Source organism: Geotrypetes seraphini, chromosome 8, assembly GCF_902459505.1.
Source record: "Geotrypetes seraphini chromosome 8, aGeoSer1.1, whole genome shotgun sequence".
In the NCBI taxonomy this organism is placed as follows: Eukaryota; Metazoa; Chordata; class Amphibia; order Gymnophiona; family Dermophiidae; genus Geotrypetes; species Geotrypetes seraphini.
In genome coordinates this window covers 45,259,690-45,276,823 of record NC_047091.1, presented here as the reverse complement: position 1 = coordinate 45,276,823, position 17,134 = coordinate 45,259,690, and the positions used below count along the sequence as shown (strand labels likewise).

Here is a 17,134-nt window from a genome sequence, read left to right as displayed (position 1 = left end):
GAGAGTCCGTTAGCCAAGTTTTGGATATTGCCGCCACGTCTAGGTCAGCATTCCTTATTTCAGTCTCTAATTCTAGAAGTTTATTACCTAAACTGTGTGCATTAACATACATAGCCCTCCACTCTTTATGTTTGCTAAATCCCTTTGATACTTTTTCTTTTTCTACGTGAGTTGGTGTGACTCCTAGAGAACTGTTTACAGTGTGGGTACTTACCTCAGAGCTTTGACTCATCTCATCAGGATAGTTCCTTACTGCACTGGTATGTGAGTGGGTACCCTCCCCTGACTTACCTAGTTTAAAGCCCTGCAAAGCAGGCGGGCTAGTCGGTGTCCGAAGACATACTTACCTCTACTGGTCAGATGGAGTCCGTCTGGTCCCTGAAGTCCCTGTAGTGCCTCTCCATGGTTCAGGAATCCGAAGTTCATATCCCGGCACCATCCCTGTAGCCACTCGTTAGTCCTCAGGATACGCTCGTCCCTGGCTCTCCCCTTGCCTCTAACTGGGAGGATAGAGGAGAAAATCACCTCCGGTGTGCTTCAGCCTCTCGCCCAGGGCTCTAAAGTCTCTGGTGATGTTCTCCGGGGTGTTCCTTGCAGTGTCGTTTGTCCCCACATGGACGAGAAGCATGGGAAAGTTGTCCTGGGGTTTGAGTAGTCTATCAAGACAGGTGGTGATATCCCGTACTCTGGCTCCAGGCAGACAGCAGACCTCCCTCAAATCCATATCTGGTCTGCAAATTGGTCCCTCGGTGCCCCTCAGCATGGAGTCCCCAATAACTATTACTCTGCGCTTCTTCGTAGGGGGTTGGTCAGTTGTTCCCGGAGTTGGAGCTGTGAGTTGGGCCTGGTCATTTGTTCCCGCGCAATGGTAGCCTTAGAACCACCATCCCCCTTACAAGGATCCACTAAGAAGACAAAAAGACAATCCGATTTCTGGAACTCCTGGGTCCTCTGAACATAAGAGCGAAGAACCCTAAACACATCCAATTTGCGCAACTGCCAGTGCTACAGAGAGTCCTCCCGACTACCAAAGACCAGAAGGACTATGGACTGGTTGACATGAAAAGGCGAAACCAACTTCGGCAGAAAAGAGGGAACTGGCCATAGCCCAACCCCATAAAATCAGTAAATAAACGACAAAGAAACAATAAACCCCAATGGTTCACCGCGGAGATCTCGCACCTCATTAAGGAGAAGAAAAAAGCGTTTCTCTCCTAAAAGCGCACGGAGAAAAGAGAGGCAAAAGTAGAATATAGGACCAGGTCTACAGCGGTCAAAATGGCAGTTAGGGAGGCAAAACTTCGAGTGGAAGAAATTCTGGCAAAAAACATTAAAAAGGGGGACAAATCCTTCTTCAGGTATATTAGTGACAGAAAAAGGAACACAGGCGGGATAGTACGCCTTAGAAGACCGGACGGAAGTTACGTGGAAGCAGATTCCGATAAAGCCGAACTACTGAATGAATACTTCTGCTCAGTCTTCACCTGTGAGGCACCAGGACACGGTCCCCAGTTGAAGGCAACACAAAGCACAGAAGACCCGTTTCAGAATTTTGAGTTCACACCAGGTGAAGTTTACAGTGAACTGGCAAGACTCAAGGTGAACAAAGCCATGGGACCAGACAATTTGCACCCAAGAATGCTCAGAGAATTGAGCGATGTCCTGGCGAAACCGTTGGCTGAGCTATTCAATCTCTCCCTAAGTAAGGGGAAAGTTCCCCTGGACTGGAAATTAGCTAATGTCGTTCCTCTGCATAAAAAGGGTTGCAGGGCAGAGGCTGCGAATTATAGACCGGTGAGTCTCACATCAATAGTGTGCAAACTCATGGAAACACTAATTAAAAGCAAATTGGACACGATCTTGAATGAAGGGAGTCTTCGGGATCCCAGTCAGCATGGATTCACCAAGGGTAGGTCCTGCCAATCCAATCTCATCAGCTTCTTTGACTGGGTAACAAGAAAGTTGGACTTGGGAGAGTCTTTGGACATCGTATACCTGGACTTCAGGAAAGCTTTTGACAGTGTCCCACACCGCAGGCTGCTAAGCAAGATGGAATCGATGGGGTTAGGAGAGACACTAACTGCATGGGTCAATGATTGGCTGAATGGCAGACTTCAGAGGGTGGTGGTTAATGGTACCCTCTCTAAAACATCGGAGGTGACCAGTGGAGTGCCGCAGGGCTCGGTCCTGGGTCCACTCCTTTTCAACATATTTATAGGGGATCTGACTCAAGGGCTTCAAGGTAAAATAACACTATTCGCCGATGACGCCAAACTATGTAATATAGTAAGTGAATGCAGTTTACAGAATTATATGGCGCAGGACCTGCTTACATTGGAAAGTTGGTCCTCAACCTGGCAGCTAGGCTTCAATGCTAAGAAATGTAAGGTCATGCACCTCGGAAGCGGAAATCCATGCAGGACGTACTTCTTGAACGGAGAAACTTTAACTAGGACTTCAGCAGAACGAGATTTAGGAGTAATCATCAGTGCAGACATGAAAACTGCCAATCAAGTGGAGAAGGCTTCATCTAAGGCAAGGCAGATATTGGGTTGTATCAATAGAAGTTTCGTCAGCCGAAAGCCTGAAGTCATAATGCCGTTGTACAGGGCCATGGTGAGACCTCATCTGGAGTACTGTGTGCAATTATGGAGGCCACATTACAGTAAAGATGTGCGCAGAATTGAATCGGTTCAACGGACGGCCACCAGGATGATCTCGGGGCTCAAGGGTCTCTCGTACGAAGAGAGACTGAACAAATTGCAGCTCTACACTCTCGAGGAACGTAGGGAGAGGGGAGACATGATCGAAACATTTAAGTACCTCACGGGACGTGTCGAAGTGGAAGATGATATTTTCTTTCTCAAGGGACCCTCGGCACAAGAGGGCACAAGAGGGCACCCGCTCAAACTCAGGGGCGGAAAATTTCATGGCGATACCAGAAAGTATTTCTTCACAGAGAGAGTGATTGATCATTGGAACAAGCTTCCAGTGCAGGTGATCGAGGCAGACAGCGTGCCAGACTTTAAGAATAAATGGGATACCCATGTGGGATCCCTACGAGGGTCAAGATAAGGAAATTGGGTCATTAGGGCATAGACAGGGGGTGGGTAAGCAGAGTGGGCAGACTTGATGGGCTGTAGCCCATTTCTGCCGTCATCTTCTATGTTTCTATGTAACCCGCTCCCTAGAGAACGCCAGGAAGGGAGGCCTACACGAAAAGGCCTGCAGTTCAGAAACGCATCTCTCAGAAGTAATGGCCACTAGGAAAATTGCTTTAAGAATAAGATCCTTCAATGTGCAGGATCGAAGAGGCTCAAAAGAAGGAAGCACAAGCATGGAAAGAACCAGATTGAGATCCCAGGATGAAACTGAATGCTGCATTGGAGAACGGAGTAATTTTGCTGCCCTTAATAACCGAACACGGAGAAAAGGACAAATGCAGACCATGCAACAAACTGCTAAACGCAGACAAAGCCACAAGCAGAACCTGGAGGGAGGACCAGGCAAGGCTCCTATCCAGACCATCCTGCAAGTACTCCAAAATATGAGGCAAAGAAGCCCAAAGGGGAACCACACCATGCACGGAACACCACTCCTCAAAGAGACGCCAAACTTGCACTTAAGCCCAAGAGGTGGAAAGCCTCCGGGACCCCAAGAGGTTGGAGATCACCTTATTTGAATAACCTTTCTTACTTGGACGATCCCTTTCAGAGCCAAGCCATAAGGGACCTGGATCGAACATTGGAATGGGGCCCTAAGTCAGAAGTTTGAGCAAGAGGGGCAGCGGAAGAAGATCTGCCACAAGACAACGAACCAGATCTGCGTACCACATTCCTCAAAGAGCATCACACCTCAAAGAGTGCACGTACACTGCATGAATGATATCAACAAGCAGTGCATGTGGAAAGGGGAACCCTGCTCGCCGGCACCTGAAGCTGACAAGGATTCCCCTTCGTGGCAGCCTGTGTACTTCGTGCACACGCTTGCCACATCGACCAAGTGCCTGGAGCACAATGAGCACTTTTTCATCTTAAAAGTGCTCATTGCGATAAACACTACAAGGAAAAGAAAGGTGCTGGTTAGCAATAAAAAAAATCAATTAAACTTAATTGAAGGCTTTCCTTCAGAACGGCACTGCCTCATGACTTTTTTTTTCAATATAACTAAGTTATAATTGAACAGACCCCACAGGCTCTCTAAGCTATATGCCTTGCTGGTAGTTGGTGGCAAGGCTTATAGCTGAGACACCTCTAAAGATAAAAATTTGGGGAGGTATGGGAAATGGGGGGACTCAACCAGTCAAGTATGGTACCCTCAAGGTCGGACAGATTCCCAAAAGAGTTCCCCAAGCTCAATCCAGCACCACAACCAGGGACAAGAAGGCCAATTTATAACAACATCCAACAGCCCTACATTAAACCAAGGAAAGACTGCACAGTCTTACCGTCTCCACCTGCTGGAGATTGAGAGCAAACTAATTGTACTTGGGACTGCACAGCCCACTTATACTTGTTTGTGTCTCAGTCTCACCTGCTGTTCGTGGTAAGCTATTACCCATCAGTTTCTGTGCTGGTCTGGAGGGATGATAAAAAATAATCTATTCCTTTTGCACACAGTCAAATCTATTCCTTAGCACTAGTTCCAGGATACCTCCTATCTGCTATAAAAAAAACTGGCATTCCTAAAACTCATAACTACGATGATGATGAGTTACTTCCCTTTCTCTCCAAATCAATTTCTTTTTTTTTTTAATTCTTTATTTATTTTTCCATCTTACAACAAGTGCACAATACTACATCATATTAACTTTTACATATCACTTGATATTCATACAATTATGATTTTACATACATGAATTTATTCCCCCCATCCACACTTCCCACAAGTAATTTAATTTAAAATATCATTGGCATCCCAAACAGAATTGTATCATATGATAAAGCAACATGGTTTTCTAGTAAACAATTAATATTTGAGACCAAATTGATTTCCAAAAACCCATGAAACAGGGACAATAAAATATTAAATGATCCAAAGTCCCTGCTTCCAGATTACAATGCCAGCATCTATTAGACCTTGAGCTATCTAACTTTTGTAATCTAACAGGGGTCCAAAAAGCTCTATGTAACAAAAAGAACCAAGTTTGTCTCATAGATGCAGACACTGTACATCTCATTCTCCAAGACCAAATTCGTGGCCATTGAGACACAGAAATTTGATGCTTAATCTCAGTGCTTCAAATATCTCTAAGACCATTCCTTGGTTTTTTATTCATATACTCAGATATCAATTTGTACCACTGTGCGGCTTGGTGTCCCAAGAAATCCACCTGAAAGCATAAGAATTCCAGACTATACTGTAACATAGTAGACAGCAGATAAAGACCCGAATGGTCCATCCAGTCTGCCCAACCTGATTCAATTTAATTTTTTTTTTTTTTTCTTCTTAGCTATTTCTGGGCGAGAATCCAAAGCTTTACCCGGTACTGTGCTTGAGTTCCAACTGCCGAAATCTCTGTTAAGACTTACTCCAGCCCATCTACACCCTCCCAGCCATTGAAGCCCTCCCCTGCCCATCCTCCTCCAAACGGCCATACACAGACGCAGACCGTACAAGTCTGCCCAGTAACTGGCCTAGTTCAATCTTTAATATTATTTTCTGATTCTAAATCTTCTGTGTTCATCCCACGCTTCTTTGAACTCAGTCACAGTTTTACTCTCCACCACCTCTCTCGGGAGCGCATTCCAGGCATCCACCACCCTCTCCGTAAAGTAGAATTTCCTAACATTGCCCCTGAATCTACCACCCCTCAACCTCAAATTATGTCCTCTGGTTTTACCATTTTCCTTTCTCTGGAAAAGATTTTGTTCTACGTTAATACCCTTTAAGTATTTGAACGTCTGAATCATATCTCCCCTGTCTCTCCTTTCCTCTAGGGTATACATATTCAGGGCTTCCAGTCTCTCCTCATACGTCTTCTGGCGCAAGCCTCCTATCATTTTTGTCGCCCTCCTCTGGACCGCTTCAAGTCTTCTTACGTCTTTCACCAGATACGGTCTCCAAAACTGAACACAATACTCCAAGTGGGGCCTCACCAATGACCTGTACAGGGGCATCAACACCTTCTTCCTTCTACTGACTACGCCTCTCTTTATACAGCCCAGCATCCTTCTGGCAGCAGCCACTGCCTTGTCACACTGTTTTTTTGCCTTTAGATCTTCGGACACTATCACCCCAAGGTCCCTCTCCCCGTCCGTGCATATCAGCTTCTCTCCTCCCAGCATATACGGTTCCTTCCTATTATTAATCCCCAAATGCATTACTCTGCATTTCTTTGCATTGAATTTTAGTTGCCAGGCATTAGACCATTGCTCTAACTTTTGCAGATCCTTTTTCATATTCTCCACTCCCTCTTCGGTGTCTACTCTGTTACAAATCTTGGTATCATCTGCAAAAAGGCACACTTTTCCTTCTAACCCTTCAGCAATGTCACTTACATACATATTGAACAGGATTGGCCCCAGCACCGAACCCTGAGGGACTCCACTAGTCATCTTTCCTTCCTTCGAGCGACTTCCATTAACCACCACCCTCTGGCGTCTGTCCGACAGCCAGTTTCTGACCCAGTTCACCACTTTGGGTCCTAACTTCAGCCCTTCAAGTTTGTTCAACAGCCTCCTATGAGGAACTGTATCAAAGGCTTTGCTGAAATCCAAGTAAATTACATCTAGCATATGTCCTCGATCCAGCTCTCTGGTCACCCAATCAAAAAATTCAATCAAATTGGCACGATTTACCTTTTGTAAAGCCATGTTGCCTCGGATCCTGTAACCCATTAGATTCAAGGAAATACACTATCCTTTCTTTCAGCAACACTTCCATTATTTTTCCAACAACTGAAGTGAGGCTCACCGGCCTGTAGTTTCCTGCTTCATCCCTGTGACCACTTTTATGAATAGGGACCACATCCGCTCTCCTCCAATCCCCAGGAATCACTCCCGTCTCCAGAGATTTGTTGAACAAGTCTTTAATAGGACTCGCCAGAACCTCTCTGAGCTCCCTTAGTATCCTGGGATGGATCCCGTCTGGTCCCATCGCTTTGTCCACCTTCAGTTTTTCAAGTTGCTCATAAACACCCTCCTCCGTGAACTGATTATTAAGAATTTTCCATTCAGGGAACCCCTCCTGAATAGTCTTCTTCAGTTGCAACCATTTAAAGCTTTGTGATTTATTAAGACCAAATTTATGTTACAACTGTGAAAAATCAAGCAGTTTACTATTTGAAATAACATCATCTAAAGTCCGTATACCTGCAATAATCCAATGCTTCCAAACAATTTTAAATCCACCAATTTGAATCTTGGAGTTTACCCATAAAGATTGATTTGTAGATTTAAGTAATGGATTAGGTGTTAAATTATTGACATAATGCAATGTTTTCCATGTATCCATTAATATTCTGTTTTCTTTATATTTCCTAGGCATCTTGATACTGAGAACATGAGATAAATGTAAAGGAAACATGAGCCGCCATTCCAAATACAGTGGTGCCTCGCATAACGGACGCCTCGCACAGCGAACGCTGCGCACAACGAACTTTATGTCTTGATTCGTACAACGAACTTCGTTTCACACAACGAAGTCGCCCGAGCTGCATCCTTCCGCGCAGGCACTGCGCTTAACTGCCCTCTCTCCGCCTGGCTCCCTCTTGCCCCCCCCGACTCCCCGACACGATCGGGGCAAGAGGGAGCCCAAGCCCTCTTGCCCCCCCGACTCCCCGACACGATCGGGGCAAGAGGGAGCCCAAGCCCTCTTGCCCCCCCGACTCCCCGACACGATCGGGGCAAGAGGGAGCCCAAGCCCTCTTGTCCCCCCGACTCGATCGGGGCAAGAGGGAGCTCAAGCCCTCTTGCCCCCCCGACTCCCCGACACGATCGGGGCAAGAGGGAGCCCAAGCCCTCTTGCCCCCCCGACTCCCCGACACGATCGGGGCAAGAGGGAGCTCAAGCCCTCTTGCCCCCCCGACTCCCCGACACGATCGGGGCAAGAGGGAGCTCAAGCCCTCTTGCCCCCCCGACTCCCCGACACGATCGGGCCAGGAGGGAGCCCAAGTCCTCCTGGCCACGGCGACCCCCTAACCCCACCCTGCACTACATTACGGGCAGGAGGGACCCCAGGCCCTCCTGCCCTCGACGCAAACCCCCCCTCCCCCCAACGACCGCCCCCCCCAAGAACCTCCGACCGCCCCCAGCCGACCCGCGACCCCCCTGGCCGACCCCCACGACACCCCCAACCCCCTTCCCCGTACCTTTCTGTAGTTGGCCGGACAGACGGGAGCCAAACCCGCCTGTCCGGCAGGCAGCCAACGACGGAATGAGGCCGGATTGGCCCATCCGTCCCAAAGCTCCGCCTACTGGTGGGGCCTAAGGCGCCTGGGCCAATCAGAATAGGCCCGGGAGCCTTAGGTCCCTCCTGGGGGCGGGGCCTGAGGCACATGGGCCCAACCCGACCATGTGCCTCAGGCCCTGCCCCCAGGAGGGACCTAAGGCTCCCGGGCCTATTCTGATTGGCCCAGGCGCCTTAGGCCCCACCAGTAGGCGGAGCTTTGGGACGGATGGGCCAATCCGGCCTCATTCCGTCGTTGGCTGCCTGCCGGACAGGCGGGTTTGGCTCCCGTCTGTCCGGCCAACTACAGAAAGGTACGGGGAAGGGGGTTGGGGGTGTCGTGGGGGTCGGCCAGGGGGGTCGCGGGTCGGCTGGGGGGGCGGTCGGAGGTTCTTGGGGGGGGCGGTCATTGGGGGGAGGGGGGGTTTGCGTCGAGGGCAGGAGGGCCTGGGATCCCTCCTGCCCGTAATGTAGTGCAGGGTGGGGTTAGGGGGTCGCCGTGGCCAGGAGGACTTGGGCTCCCTCCTGCCCCGATATTGTCGGGGAGTTGGGGAATCGGCGGGGCAAGAGGGCTTGGGCTCCCTCTTGCCCCGATCGTGTCGGGGAGTCGGGGGGGCAAGAGGGCTTGGGCTCCCTCTTGCCCCGATCGTGTCGGGGAGTCGGGGGGGGGGCAAGAGGGCTTGGGCTCCCTCTTGCCCCGAGCGTGGCGGGGAGGCGGGGGGGGGGGGCAAGAGGGCTTGGGCTCCCTCTTGCCCCGATCGTGTCGGGGAGTCGGGGGGCAAGAGGGCTTGGTCTCCCTCTTGCCCCGATCGTGTCGGGGAGTCGGGGGGCAAGAGGGCTTGGGCTCCCTCTTGCCCCGATCGTGTCGGGGAGTCGGGGGGGGCAAGAGGGCTTGGGCTCCCTCTTGCCCCGATCGTGTCGGGGAGTCGGGGGGGGGCAAGGGGGCTTGGGCTCCCTCTTGCCCCGATCGTGTCGGGGAGTCGGGGGGGCAAGAGGGCTTGGGCTCCCTCTTGCCCCGATCGTGTCGGGGAGTCGGGGGGCAAGAGGGCTTGGGCTCCCTCTTGCCCCGATCGTGTCGGGGAGTCGGGGGGGCAAGAGGGCTTGAGCTCCCTCTTGCCCCGATCGTGTCGGGGGTGCCAGGGACCACACGGAGTCACCCACCGTACCACCCGATTCGGGTAAGCGCAGGTATCGGTGGGTGGCTTATTTGCGGGGGGGGTGCCTTATTTTACATTTTTTTCTAAAAAGGGGGGGCTGTCTTATTTGATGGCCCTGCCTTATCATCGGAGAAACACGGTAGAAAAAAAAAAAAAAATGAACAGTTAAGTCCCAGTTTTTGCCGCTGAGACTCTGCCCTCTCTCACTGTAAAATTAGACTCTACTTAGTCTGTCTTTAAATTTAAAAAATGTGTGTTGTTTTAAAAAACAATTATGTTTTTAGATGTATCTAAATAAAAATAATAACCAAAAATTTATCTTTTTTTATGTCATCTTAGCATATTTTATGCTGCAGAACGAATTATTTTTTTTTACATGTATTCTTATGGGAAAACGCGTTTCACATAACGAACGTTTCGCATAACAAACTTGCTCCTGGAACCAATTAAGTTCGTTGTGTGAGGCACCACTGTACAACCAATCTGGGACATTTTCCATGAGCTCTGGGAGGACCCAATACATCCCCTGGCATAAAAGATAGGCTTGATAATACCTATAGAAGTTAGGAAAATTTACCCCACCCTCCGCAATTGGTTTTTGTAAAGATACTAAAGCAATACTAGACATTTTACCCTGCAAAACAAATTTTGTAAGGATACCATTTAACTTTTTATAAAAGGACCCTTGGAAAAAAATTGGTATCATACTCATTTGATAACAAACCACAGGCAAAACCATCATTTTAATAGTTTGAATTCTCCCCCACCAAGAAAGATGTAAAGGATTCCATTGCTCACACATTTCTGTTACTTTCTTTAATAAAAGTTTTTCATTCTCTTTTATTGTGTCTTCCTGTGTATTTTTAATCTTAATACCTAAATACTTTAATCCGTCTTCTTTCCAAATAAATGAAAATGTTTCAAATAGACCTTTAGTACAATGCACATTAAGCGGAAGAATTTCTGACTTATTCCAATTTATCTTATACCCTGAAAATTTTCCAGATTTCTCAATCAATTCCAGCAAACATGGAACTCAATTTCTATTACCATGATCTTTTCATGTGAACTAGGAGTATCTCCATCCATCAGGTGTATTAAAATGGTTGAGGTAAGACTCCTAGGTGACTGGTGCAGATTGCTTATAAGTATAGCAGCTGCTGTGAAACTATTATAGAACTGTGAAGACAAAAATTTACTTTTATTGTTTCCAAGTATTGTGCCTTTTATAGTCACTGTGGTCTGCTCAACAGACTTGGTGTTATCAGCTGTTATCTGAATAAGTAGGACTGAATCAACAGTCTTAACTTATAAATTTATGTAGGACCATGTACTCAGCAGATCTGTTTGTCAGCTGACTATTGCCCCTTTTCTTTAACAGATAGTAACTGACTAACCATTTATTGAAGCATGAACTTTCAAAGATCAGTATCAACTTTGTGAGATGCATATGCGTCTCCTGAACAGCAGCACTTTCATATTCCAGACAAATTATGAGTTTGTAACCATCTTTACCACACATTCTCAATGTGTCATTATACAGCCGCACACCTCCTACCTGCCTCAAAGCTGAGTTTTAATGGAGTCTGCAAGGATTCTTGCTCCCTTTCATCCTTGGCCCGGTCTTCAGTGAGCTGCGAGGTAAATGGCACAGAAATGTAGGTCTCCCTCCTGAAATGGAATGTAACTTCTTTAGAATACATAAAACAAAACCTGTGGGTGTGGGTACACTTTTGTTGATTTCTATACAACACTTGCTTTGCAATAGGGTAGTACATGTATTTGATTGCACTGCTGCAACAGGTGATGTACCTGCTCTGTGGTGATGAGGTAACCAAGATGTATACTGTATATGTCTGCGCTGTTATCCTGTATCTGTTTTTGGGTGATGTGGATGTGTAGATAGCACAGGAGTTGCTTGTGTTCTGCCTGTTCAGTGTGCAAAATTTGTGCTGCCTTAACTATATCTGCTTTGTGATGAGGTTGTGTATGTATGTGAGGAAGTTTGCACTACAGCTGCTTCTGCTGTTTTCATTTTGTGGATAAATGAACTTCATGCATGTCCAACAATCTTTCATAGTTCAATAACCTACACCTATGAGCACCCTGTCTTTCAGCATCAAACTTACCTGATTTCAGCAGTGCTTTTCCCTTTTGTTGTTTTCTTTTGTTTTGTTGGATTCATTTTCTCCAATTTTTGCCTCATATAGCTTGTCATTCCTGGGTCCAAACGCCACACAAATACACAGCTATGGTGAAGGAAAAATCATGAAATTATACAACAGGAAGAGTAGATAAACAATACATTAGGGGGTAGAGATTTAAAAGGATTTTAGCAGGTGGGAAGGTTCCTACCTGGTTAAATTGTGCCAGCCAGCTATGCAGCTGATATTCAGTGGCACTTAAACGGATAGTGCCATGGAGTATCAGCACAAACCACTATGGTATTATCTGGTTAGTGCTGGGGCAGTCTGTGTACCTGGTCAGTAGCCATTTTCAGTCCCTAAGTCCTCGGATAAAGTAAGGACAGCAAAAAAGGCTGTCCTAATCTTATCCAAGGACTTACCTAAATACCAGTCTGAATATTGGCTAGTACCTGGATAGCTTTTGGTGGTTGGCAATCCCAGATATTTAACGCCTGTCAAAATTGGGCCTGACATTGAATATCTGAGTCAGATTCAGCTGGTGGTGATCAGTGCCTTTAAAAATGCCAATTACCACAGACTTAATATCGGGGAGTAGAATTTGGAAGGCTATAAAATAAGTCCATTTGCCAAAGCAGCCAGTCAAAATAAGGTAGTGTAGGAAAGAACTTGGCAGGTGGGCAGCTATGTGTTCCGTGAATGACACCATCTGGAAGAGAATAGCACTGAATGGCTTGGGTACAAACTATCCCCACCAGACATATTTAAGAAACAGTAGTGTCAATACTTAATTGCAGTGAGGCTGTCAGTAGCAGATTTCTGGCTGTCATGCAAAGGCGAAGCATCAGTGTTAACACAGGTTCAACACATTCACAGTTCAGAGTTCAGAGCACTTGGAAACAAACATAATAGAGAAGGAGAATATACTTCCTCCAAAAATCCCACTTCTTGTCACTGTTTGAAATATATGCGGATCTTACATTTTTATTTTTAAATGCTAAGATTCAACAAGCCAATGTGGAGAGTTTATCTGTAAGCACTCAGATATTTGAGCTGGTGTTTCCTGACAGGACCATGGGTTTTCAGATGGATCAATACCTTCTACTGATTTTTGGAGCACAATGTGCAAATATCCACAACAGTAGAAAACCCCATGAAATACAAATAGCCTACCTGTCACCTGAAACGGTGATCAAGTGTCGACAATCGCAGGAAAACTTCATTGCTGTCACAATTTCTACAAAGCAAGGAAGAGGTACTGTGGATCAATTTGGAAAGAGGGAATGGTGCAAATACCAGTATTTACATTAGTGTGATATAGTTTCAAGTTTAATTTTATTTGATGTATCGCTTATTACAAACTAAGCGATTAACAAAGTATAACAATCATCGTTGAATTATATATTATTGAACACTAAAGGGGTAAAATAACAGTATTATAATATTTCTTTAACTAAAAGGAATTTGACACACAAAACAATATTGACAAACTATGACACATATGGTCTCCTTCACAGATGGAAAAAGTGGACAGAGATTTAATAGTAGACATTCAGAATATATCTAACTAGTGTTTTAGCCTGTTATATTAACAGGTGCTAGAGTAGATGTCTGTCTGTTTTGGGGGGTTTTTGTCTCTCTCCTTGGACGCTGTCTGTCTGTCATTCTTTCTGTCTGTGTCTCTTCCTGGCCCCCTGTCCCTCTATCTTTATTTCTAACTCTATCCTCTTCCCTCAATCCTGCATGTGCCCTTTTTTCTTTCTCCTCTCCACTTCCTTCCGTCTGCTCCCCCTGTCCCCCACACTTCCATTCAGTGTCTGTCTCCCTCTCTCTACCCCTTCCATCTACTGTTCACCCTCTGTCTTGCCCCTTCTAATCACTGCTCTTTCTTCTCTTTCCATCCAGTGTCCGCCCTCTCTCTCTCTGTTCCATATGGCATCTCCTCCTTCCTTTCCTCTTTCCTTTTCCCTTGGTCTGGCATACCTTCCTCCTTCCCTCCATGCCCTGCCATGTCTTCTTCTCTCCAAGCCATTCTCTCCCCCTCTGCTCCCTTTCCTCCTTGAACTTCATCGGGCAGCAGCAGCATTCACAATTCATTGCTTTTGCCGGCTTCAGGTCTTCCTCTCTGGCGGGTCCTTAGGCAGGACCCGCCAGAGAGGAAGGCCTGAAGTCGGCAACAGCAGCGAATTGTAAACACTGCTGCTTCCTGAAGCACCCAAGGCAGACGCTTCTCTACCCTCCCAGCCCAACCCCCGGTGACTCTCTTATGTCTCCCTCCCATGTGACATGACCTTAACAAACCTTCCTCCAGCGTTGGCAGCCGCAGCGTGCTAAACAGGCTGCTTCGCAGCTTTCTCCTGCAGTTGAGTCCCTCTGTCGCGTCACTGATGACGTCACCAGTGGGAGACTCACCGGCAGGAGAAAGCTGCGAAGCAGCCTGTTTAGCGTGCTGTGGCTGCCAACGCTGGAGGGAGGTTTGTGCCAGTATGTGGCTGTGAGTTCGGGCGATTTCATGCCTCCTACGACTCCCGTCTTTGTAGAGCAGAGAATCCAGCGCTGGCGGCGAGTCCTGCCGCCGAGTGTAGGTAGGTGTAAGGCTGGGGACTCGCGCATGCGCACTCCTGCGGCCACAGACCTACGGATCATGGAAGCATGCAGGTAGGAGTGCGCATGTGCGGCTAGGGTTTTATTATAAAGAGGAAGTTTTACTAAATATTAGGGTTTTAGGATAAAGAGGAAGTTTTACTAATAGGTGATTTTAATATGCCAGATATTAATTGGGGTATCTCTATTGCAGGGTTTTCTAGAAGTAGGGAGATCCTGGATTCTCTACAGTTGGTAATGGAACCTATGTGGGATGTTGTCATACTGGACTTTGTGCTTAAAAATGGGGAAAGTGATTCTGATGTTTCAGTTGGTGATTAGCTGGTAACCAGTGATGATGCATGATACGGTTTATTATTAAGATGGGTATAGAGAGGGCTCATTCAAAAGCATAGATTCTATACTTTAAAAAACTAACAGTTCGGATGGGGGATTACATCAAGGAATTGTCTGGATGGGAACGTCTGGAAGGAGTGGAAATGCAGTGGGCAAAACTGAAAGGAGTAATCGTAAGAGTGACAAACCTTTTTGTGAGGCAAGTAAATAACAGTAAGAGGAAAAGAAGGCCACTTTGGTTCTCAACATAGTAGCTGAGAAGGAAAAGAGGTTAGTTTTCATAAACTGCAAAAGATCACAAAAAGAAGAAGATGGAAAAATATATGGAAAAGTTAAGAGAGGCTGGTCGTGTAGTCAAGAAAGCAAAGATGCAAATGGAAGAAAAAATAGCTGACACAGTAAAAAGGGGAGACATTTTTTTAGATATATTAGTGATCAGAAGTGGCATTGTGAGACTCAAAGGTGAAGGGGAGAAATATGTAGAAACTGATAAAGCAGCATTATGGGGTAAAGACCTGTAACAACTGCTTGTGCCTACTACTTATAGGGAATTCAGGAAACGCCTAAAAACGCATCTGTTCCTGAAGTACTTAGGTAACTGAATCTATACAATCTTAGTCCTCAACAAATGATCTTTAGAACTGTTATTCACTATCTCTGAATTTTGTTTATTCCACTCAATCTGTATTACCTTTTAATCATTGTAAACCGCATAGAACTTCACAATCCTGCGGTATATAAACTGTTATTATTATTATTATAAAGAATACGCTGAATTGCTTAACAAATATTTCTGTTCTATGTTCACAACTGAAGCGCCCTGAGCAGGACCGCAGAAGACAAACATGAGTAGTAGACCCTGATCCATTTTCAAAGGGTTTTGTTCATGAAGAGCTAGCTAAAATAAAAGTAGACAAAGCGATGGGGACAGATGGTGTACATCCGAGGGTGCCGAAGGAACTTAGGGAAGTTCTGGGGGCTCCACTGACTGACCTTTTCAATCAGTCTCTAGGGTTGGGCGTGGTACCGGAGGACTGGAGAAGGGCAGATGTGGTTCCTCTCCACAAAAGTGGAAGTAAGGAAGAAGTAGGGAATTACAAGTCAGTAAGTATGACTTCTGTGGTAAGCAAATTAATGGAAACGCTTTTAAATCAGAGAATGGTGAAGTTTCTGGAATCCTGTGGATTACCTGCTCTGGAGGCAACATAGATTCACTAGAGGTAGGTCTTGTCAGACAAATCTGATCACTTTCTTTGACTGGGCGACCAGAGAACAGGGTAGAGGGAGTGCACTAAATGTGGTGTATTTAGATTTTAGCAAAGCTTTTGACAGTGTTCCACACAGACGTCAAATAAATAAACTGAGTACCCTCAGGTTGGGTCACAAAGTGATGGACTGGGTCAAGAACTGGTTGAGTGGAAGGCGACAAAGGGTAGTGATCAATGGAGATCGTACTGAGGACAGGGATGTTACCAGTGGTGTGCCTCAAGGTTCTGTTCTTGGGCCTGTTCTTTTTAACATTTTTATAAACGATATTGCTGCAGGGCTGTCGGGTAAGATTTGCCTCTTTGTGGATGATACCAAAATCTGCAATAGAGTAGACCCCAGGATGGTGTGAATAACATGAAGAAAGACCTGGCGAAGCTTGAAGAATGTTCTGAAATTTGGCAGCTAAAATTTAATGCTGTACATGAAGAAGGACATGGTACCACTCAAAAGGGTCCAGAGAAGAGCGACTAAAATGGTTAAGGGACTGGAGGAGTTGCCGTACAGTGAGATATTAGAGAAATTGGGCCTCTTCTCCCTTGAAAAGAGGAGACATGATCAAAACATTCAAGATAATGAAGGGAATAGACTTAGCAGATAAAGACAGGTTGTTCACCCTCTCCAAGGTAGAGAGAACAAGAGGGCACTCTCTAAAGTTAAAAGGGGATAGATTCCGTACAAACATAAGAACATAAGAACATAAGAACATAAGAACATAAGCAGTGCCTCTGCCGGGTCAGACCATAGGTCCATCCTGCCCAGCAGTCCGCTCCCGCGGCGGCCCAAACAGATCACGACCTGTCTGAATCATCTGAAGGGGCTCCCCTGCCACCTTGGCCTCCCAATTTGGTCCTGCCTTCCCATCGAAGTCCCAGCCCTCCGGTCCTGCACATGCACGACCTGGTTGGTTTATACTCATTACCTGACAAGGAAGTTCTTCTTCACCCAGAGAGTGGTAGAAAACTGGAATGCTCTTCCGGAGGCTGTTTTAGGGGAAAACACCCTCCAGGAATTCAAGACAAAGTTAGACAAGTTCCTGCTGATCCAGAACGTATGCAGGTAAGGCTAGACTCAGGGAACTGGTCTTTGACCTAAGGGCCTCCGCGTAAGCGGACTGCTGGGTACGATGGACCACTGGTCTGACCCAGCAGCGGCAATTCTTATGTTCTTTATGAGTTGCGTTTGTTGTTTAGAAGGTCTTCCTCTTATATACATTACAGAAAGTTACTGAAATCATTC

The 17,134-nt window shown here is 46.4% G+C and overlaps 1 protein-coding gene across 7 annotated transcripts in view; it reads right to left on the bottom strand.

Moving 5' to 3' along the window:
* LOC117365282 (WD repeat-containing protein 62-like) overlaps window positions 1-17,134 on the bottom strand; it is a 442,332-nt gene that overhangs the window by 180,450 nt on the left and 244,748 nt on the right. For all 7 annotated transcript variants that reach the window (XM_033955506.1, XM_033955511.1, XM_033955512.1 and 4 more), the window contains 3 exons: window positions 12,863-12,926; window positions 11,675-11,794; window positions 11,104-11,216 (listed from right to left, as the gene is read on the bottom strand). In XM_033955506.1, coding sequence (XP_033811397.1) covers window positions 11,104-11,216; window positions 11,675-11,794; window positions 12,863-12,926 — 297 coding nt within the window. The remainder of the gene's footprint in view (window positions 1-11,103; window positions 11,217-11,674; window positions 11,795-12,862; window positions 12,927-17,134) is intronic.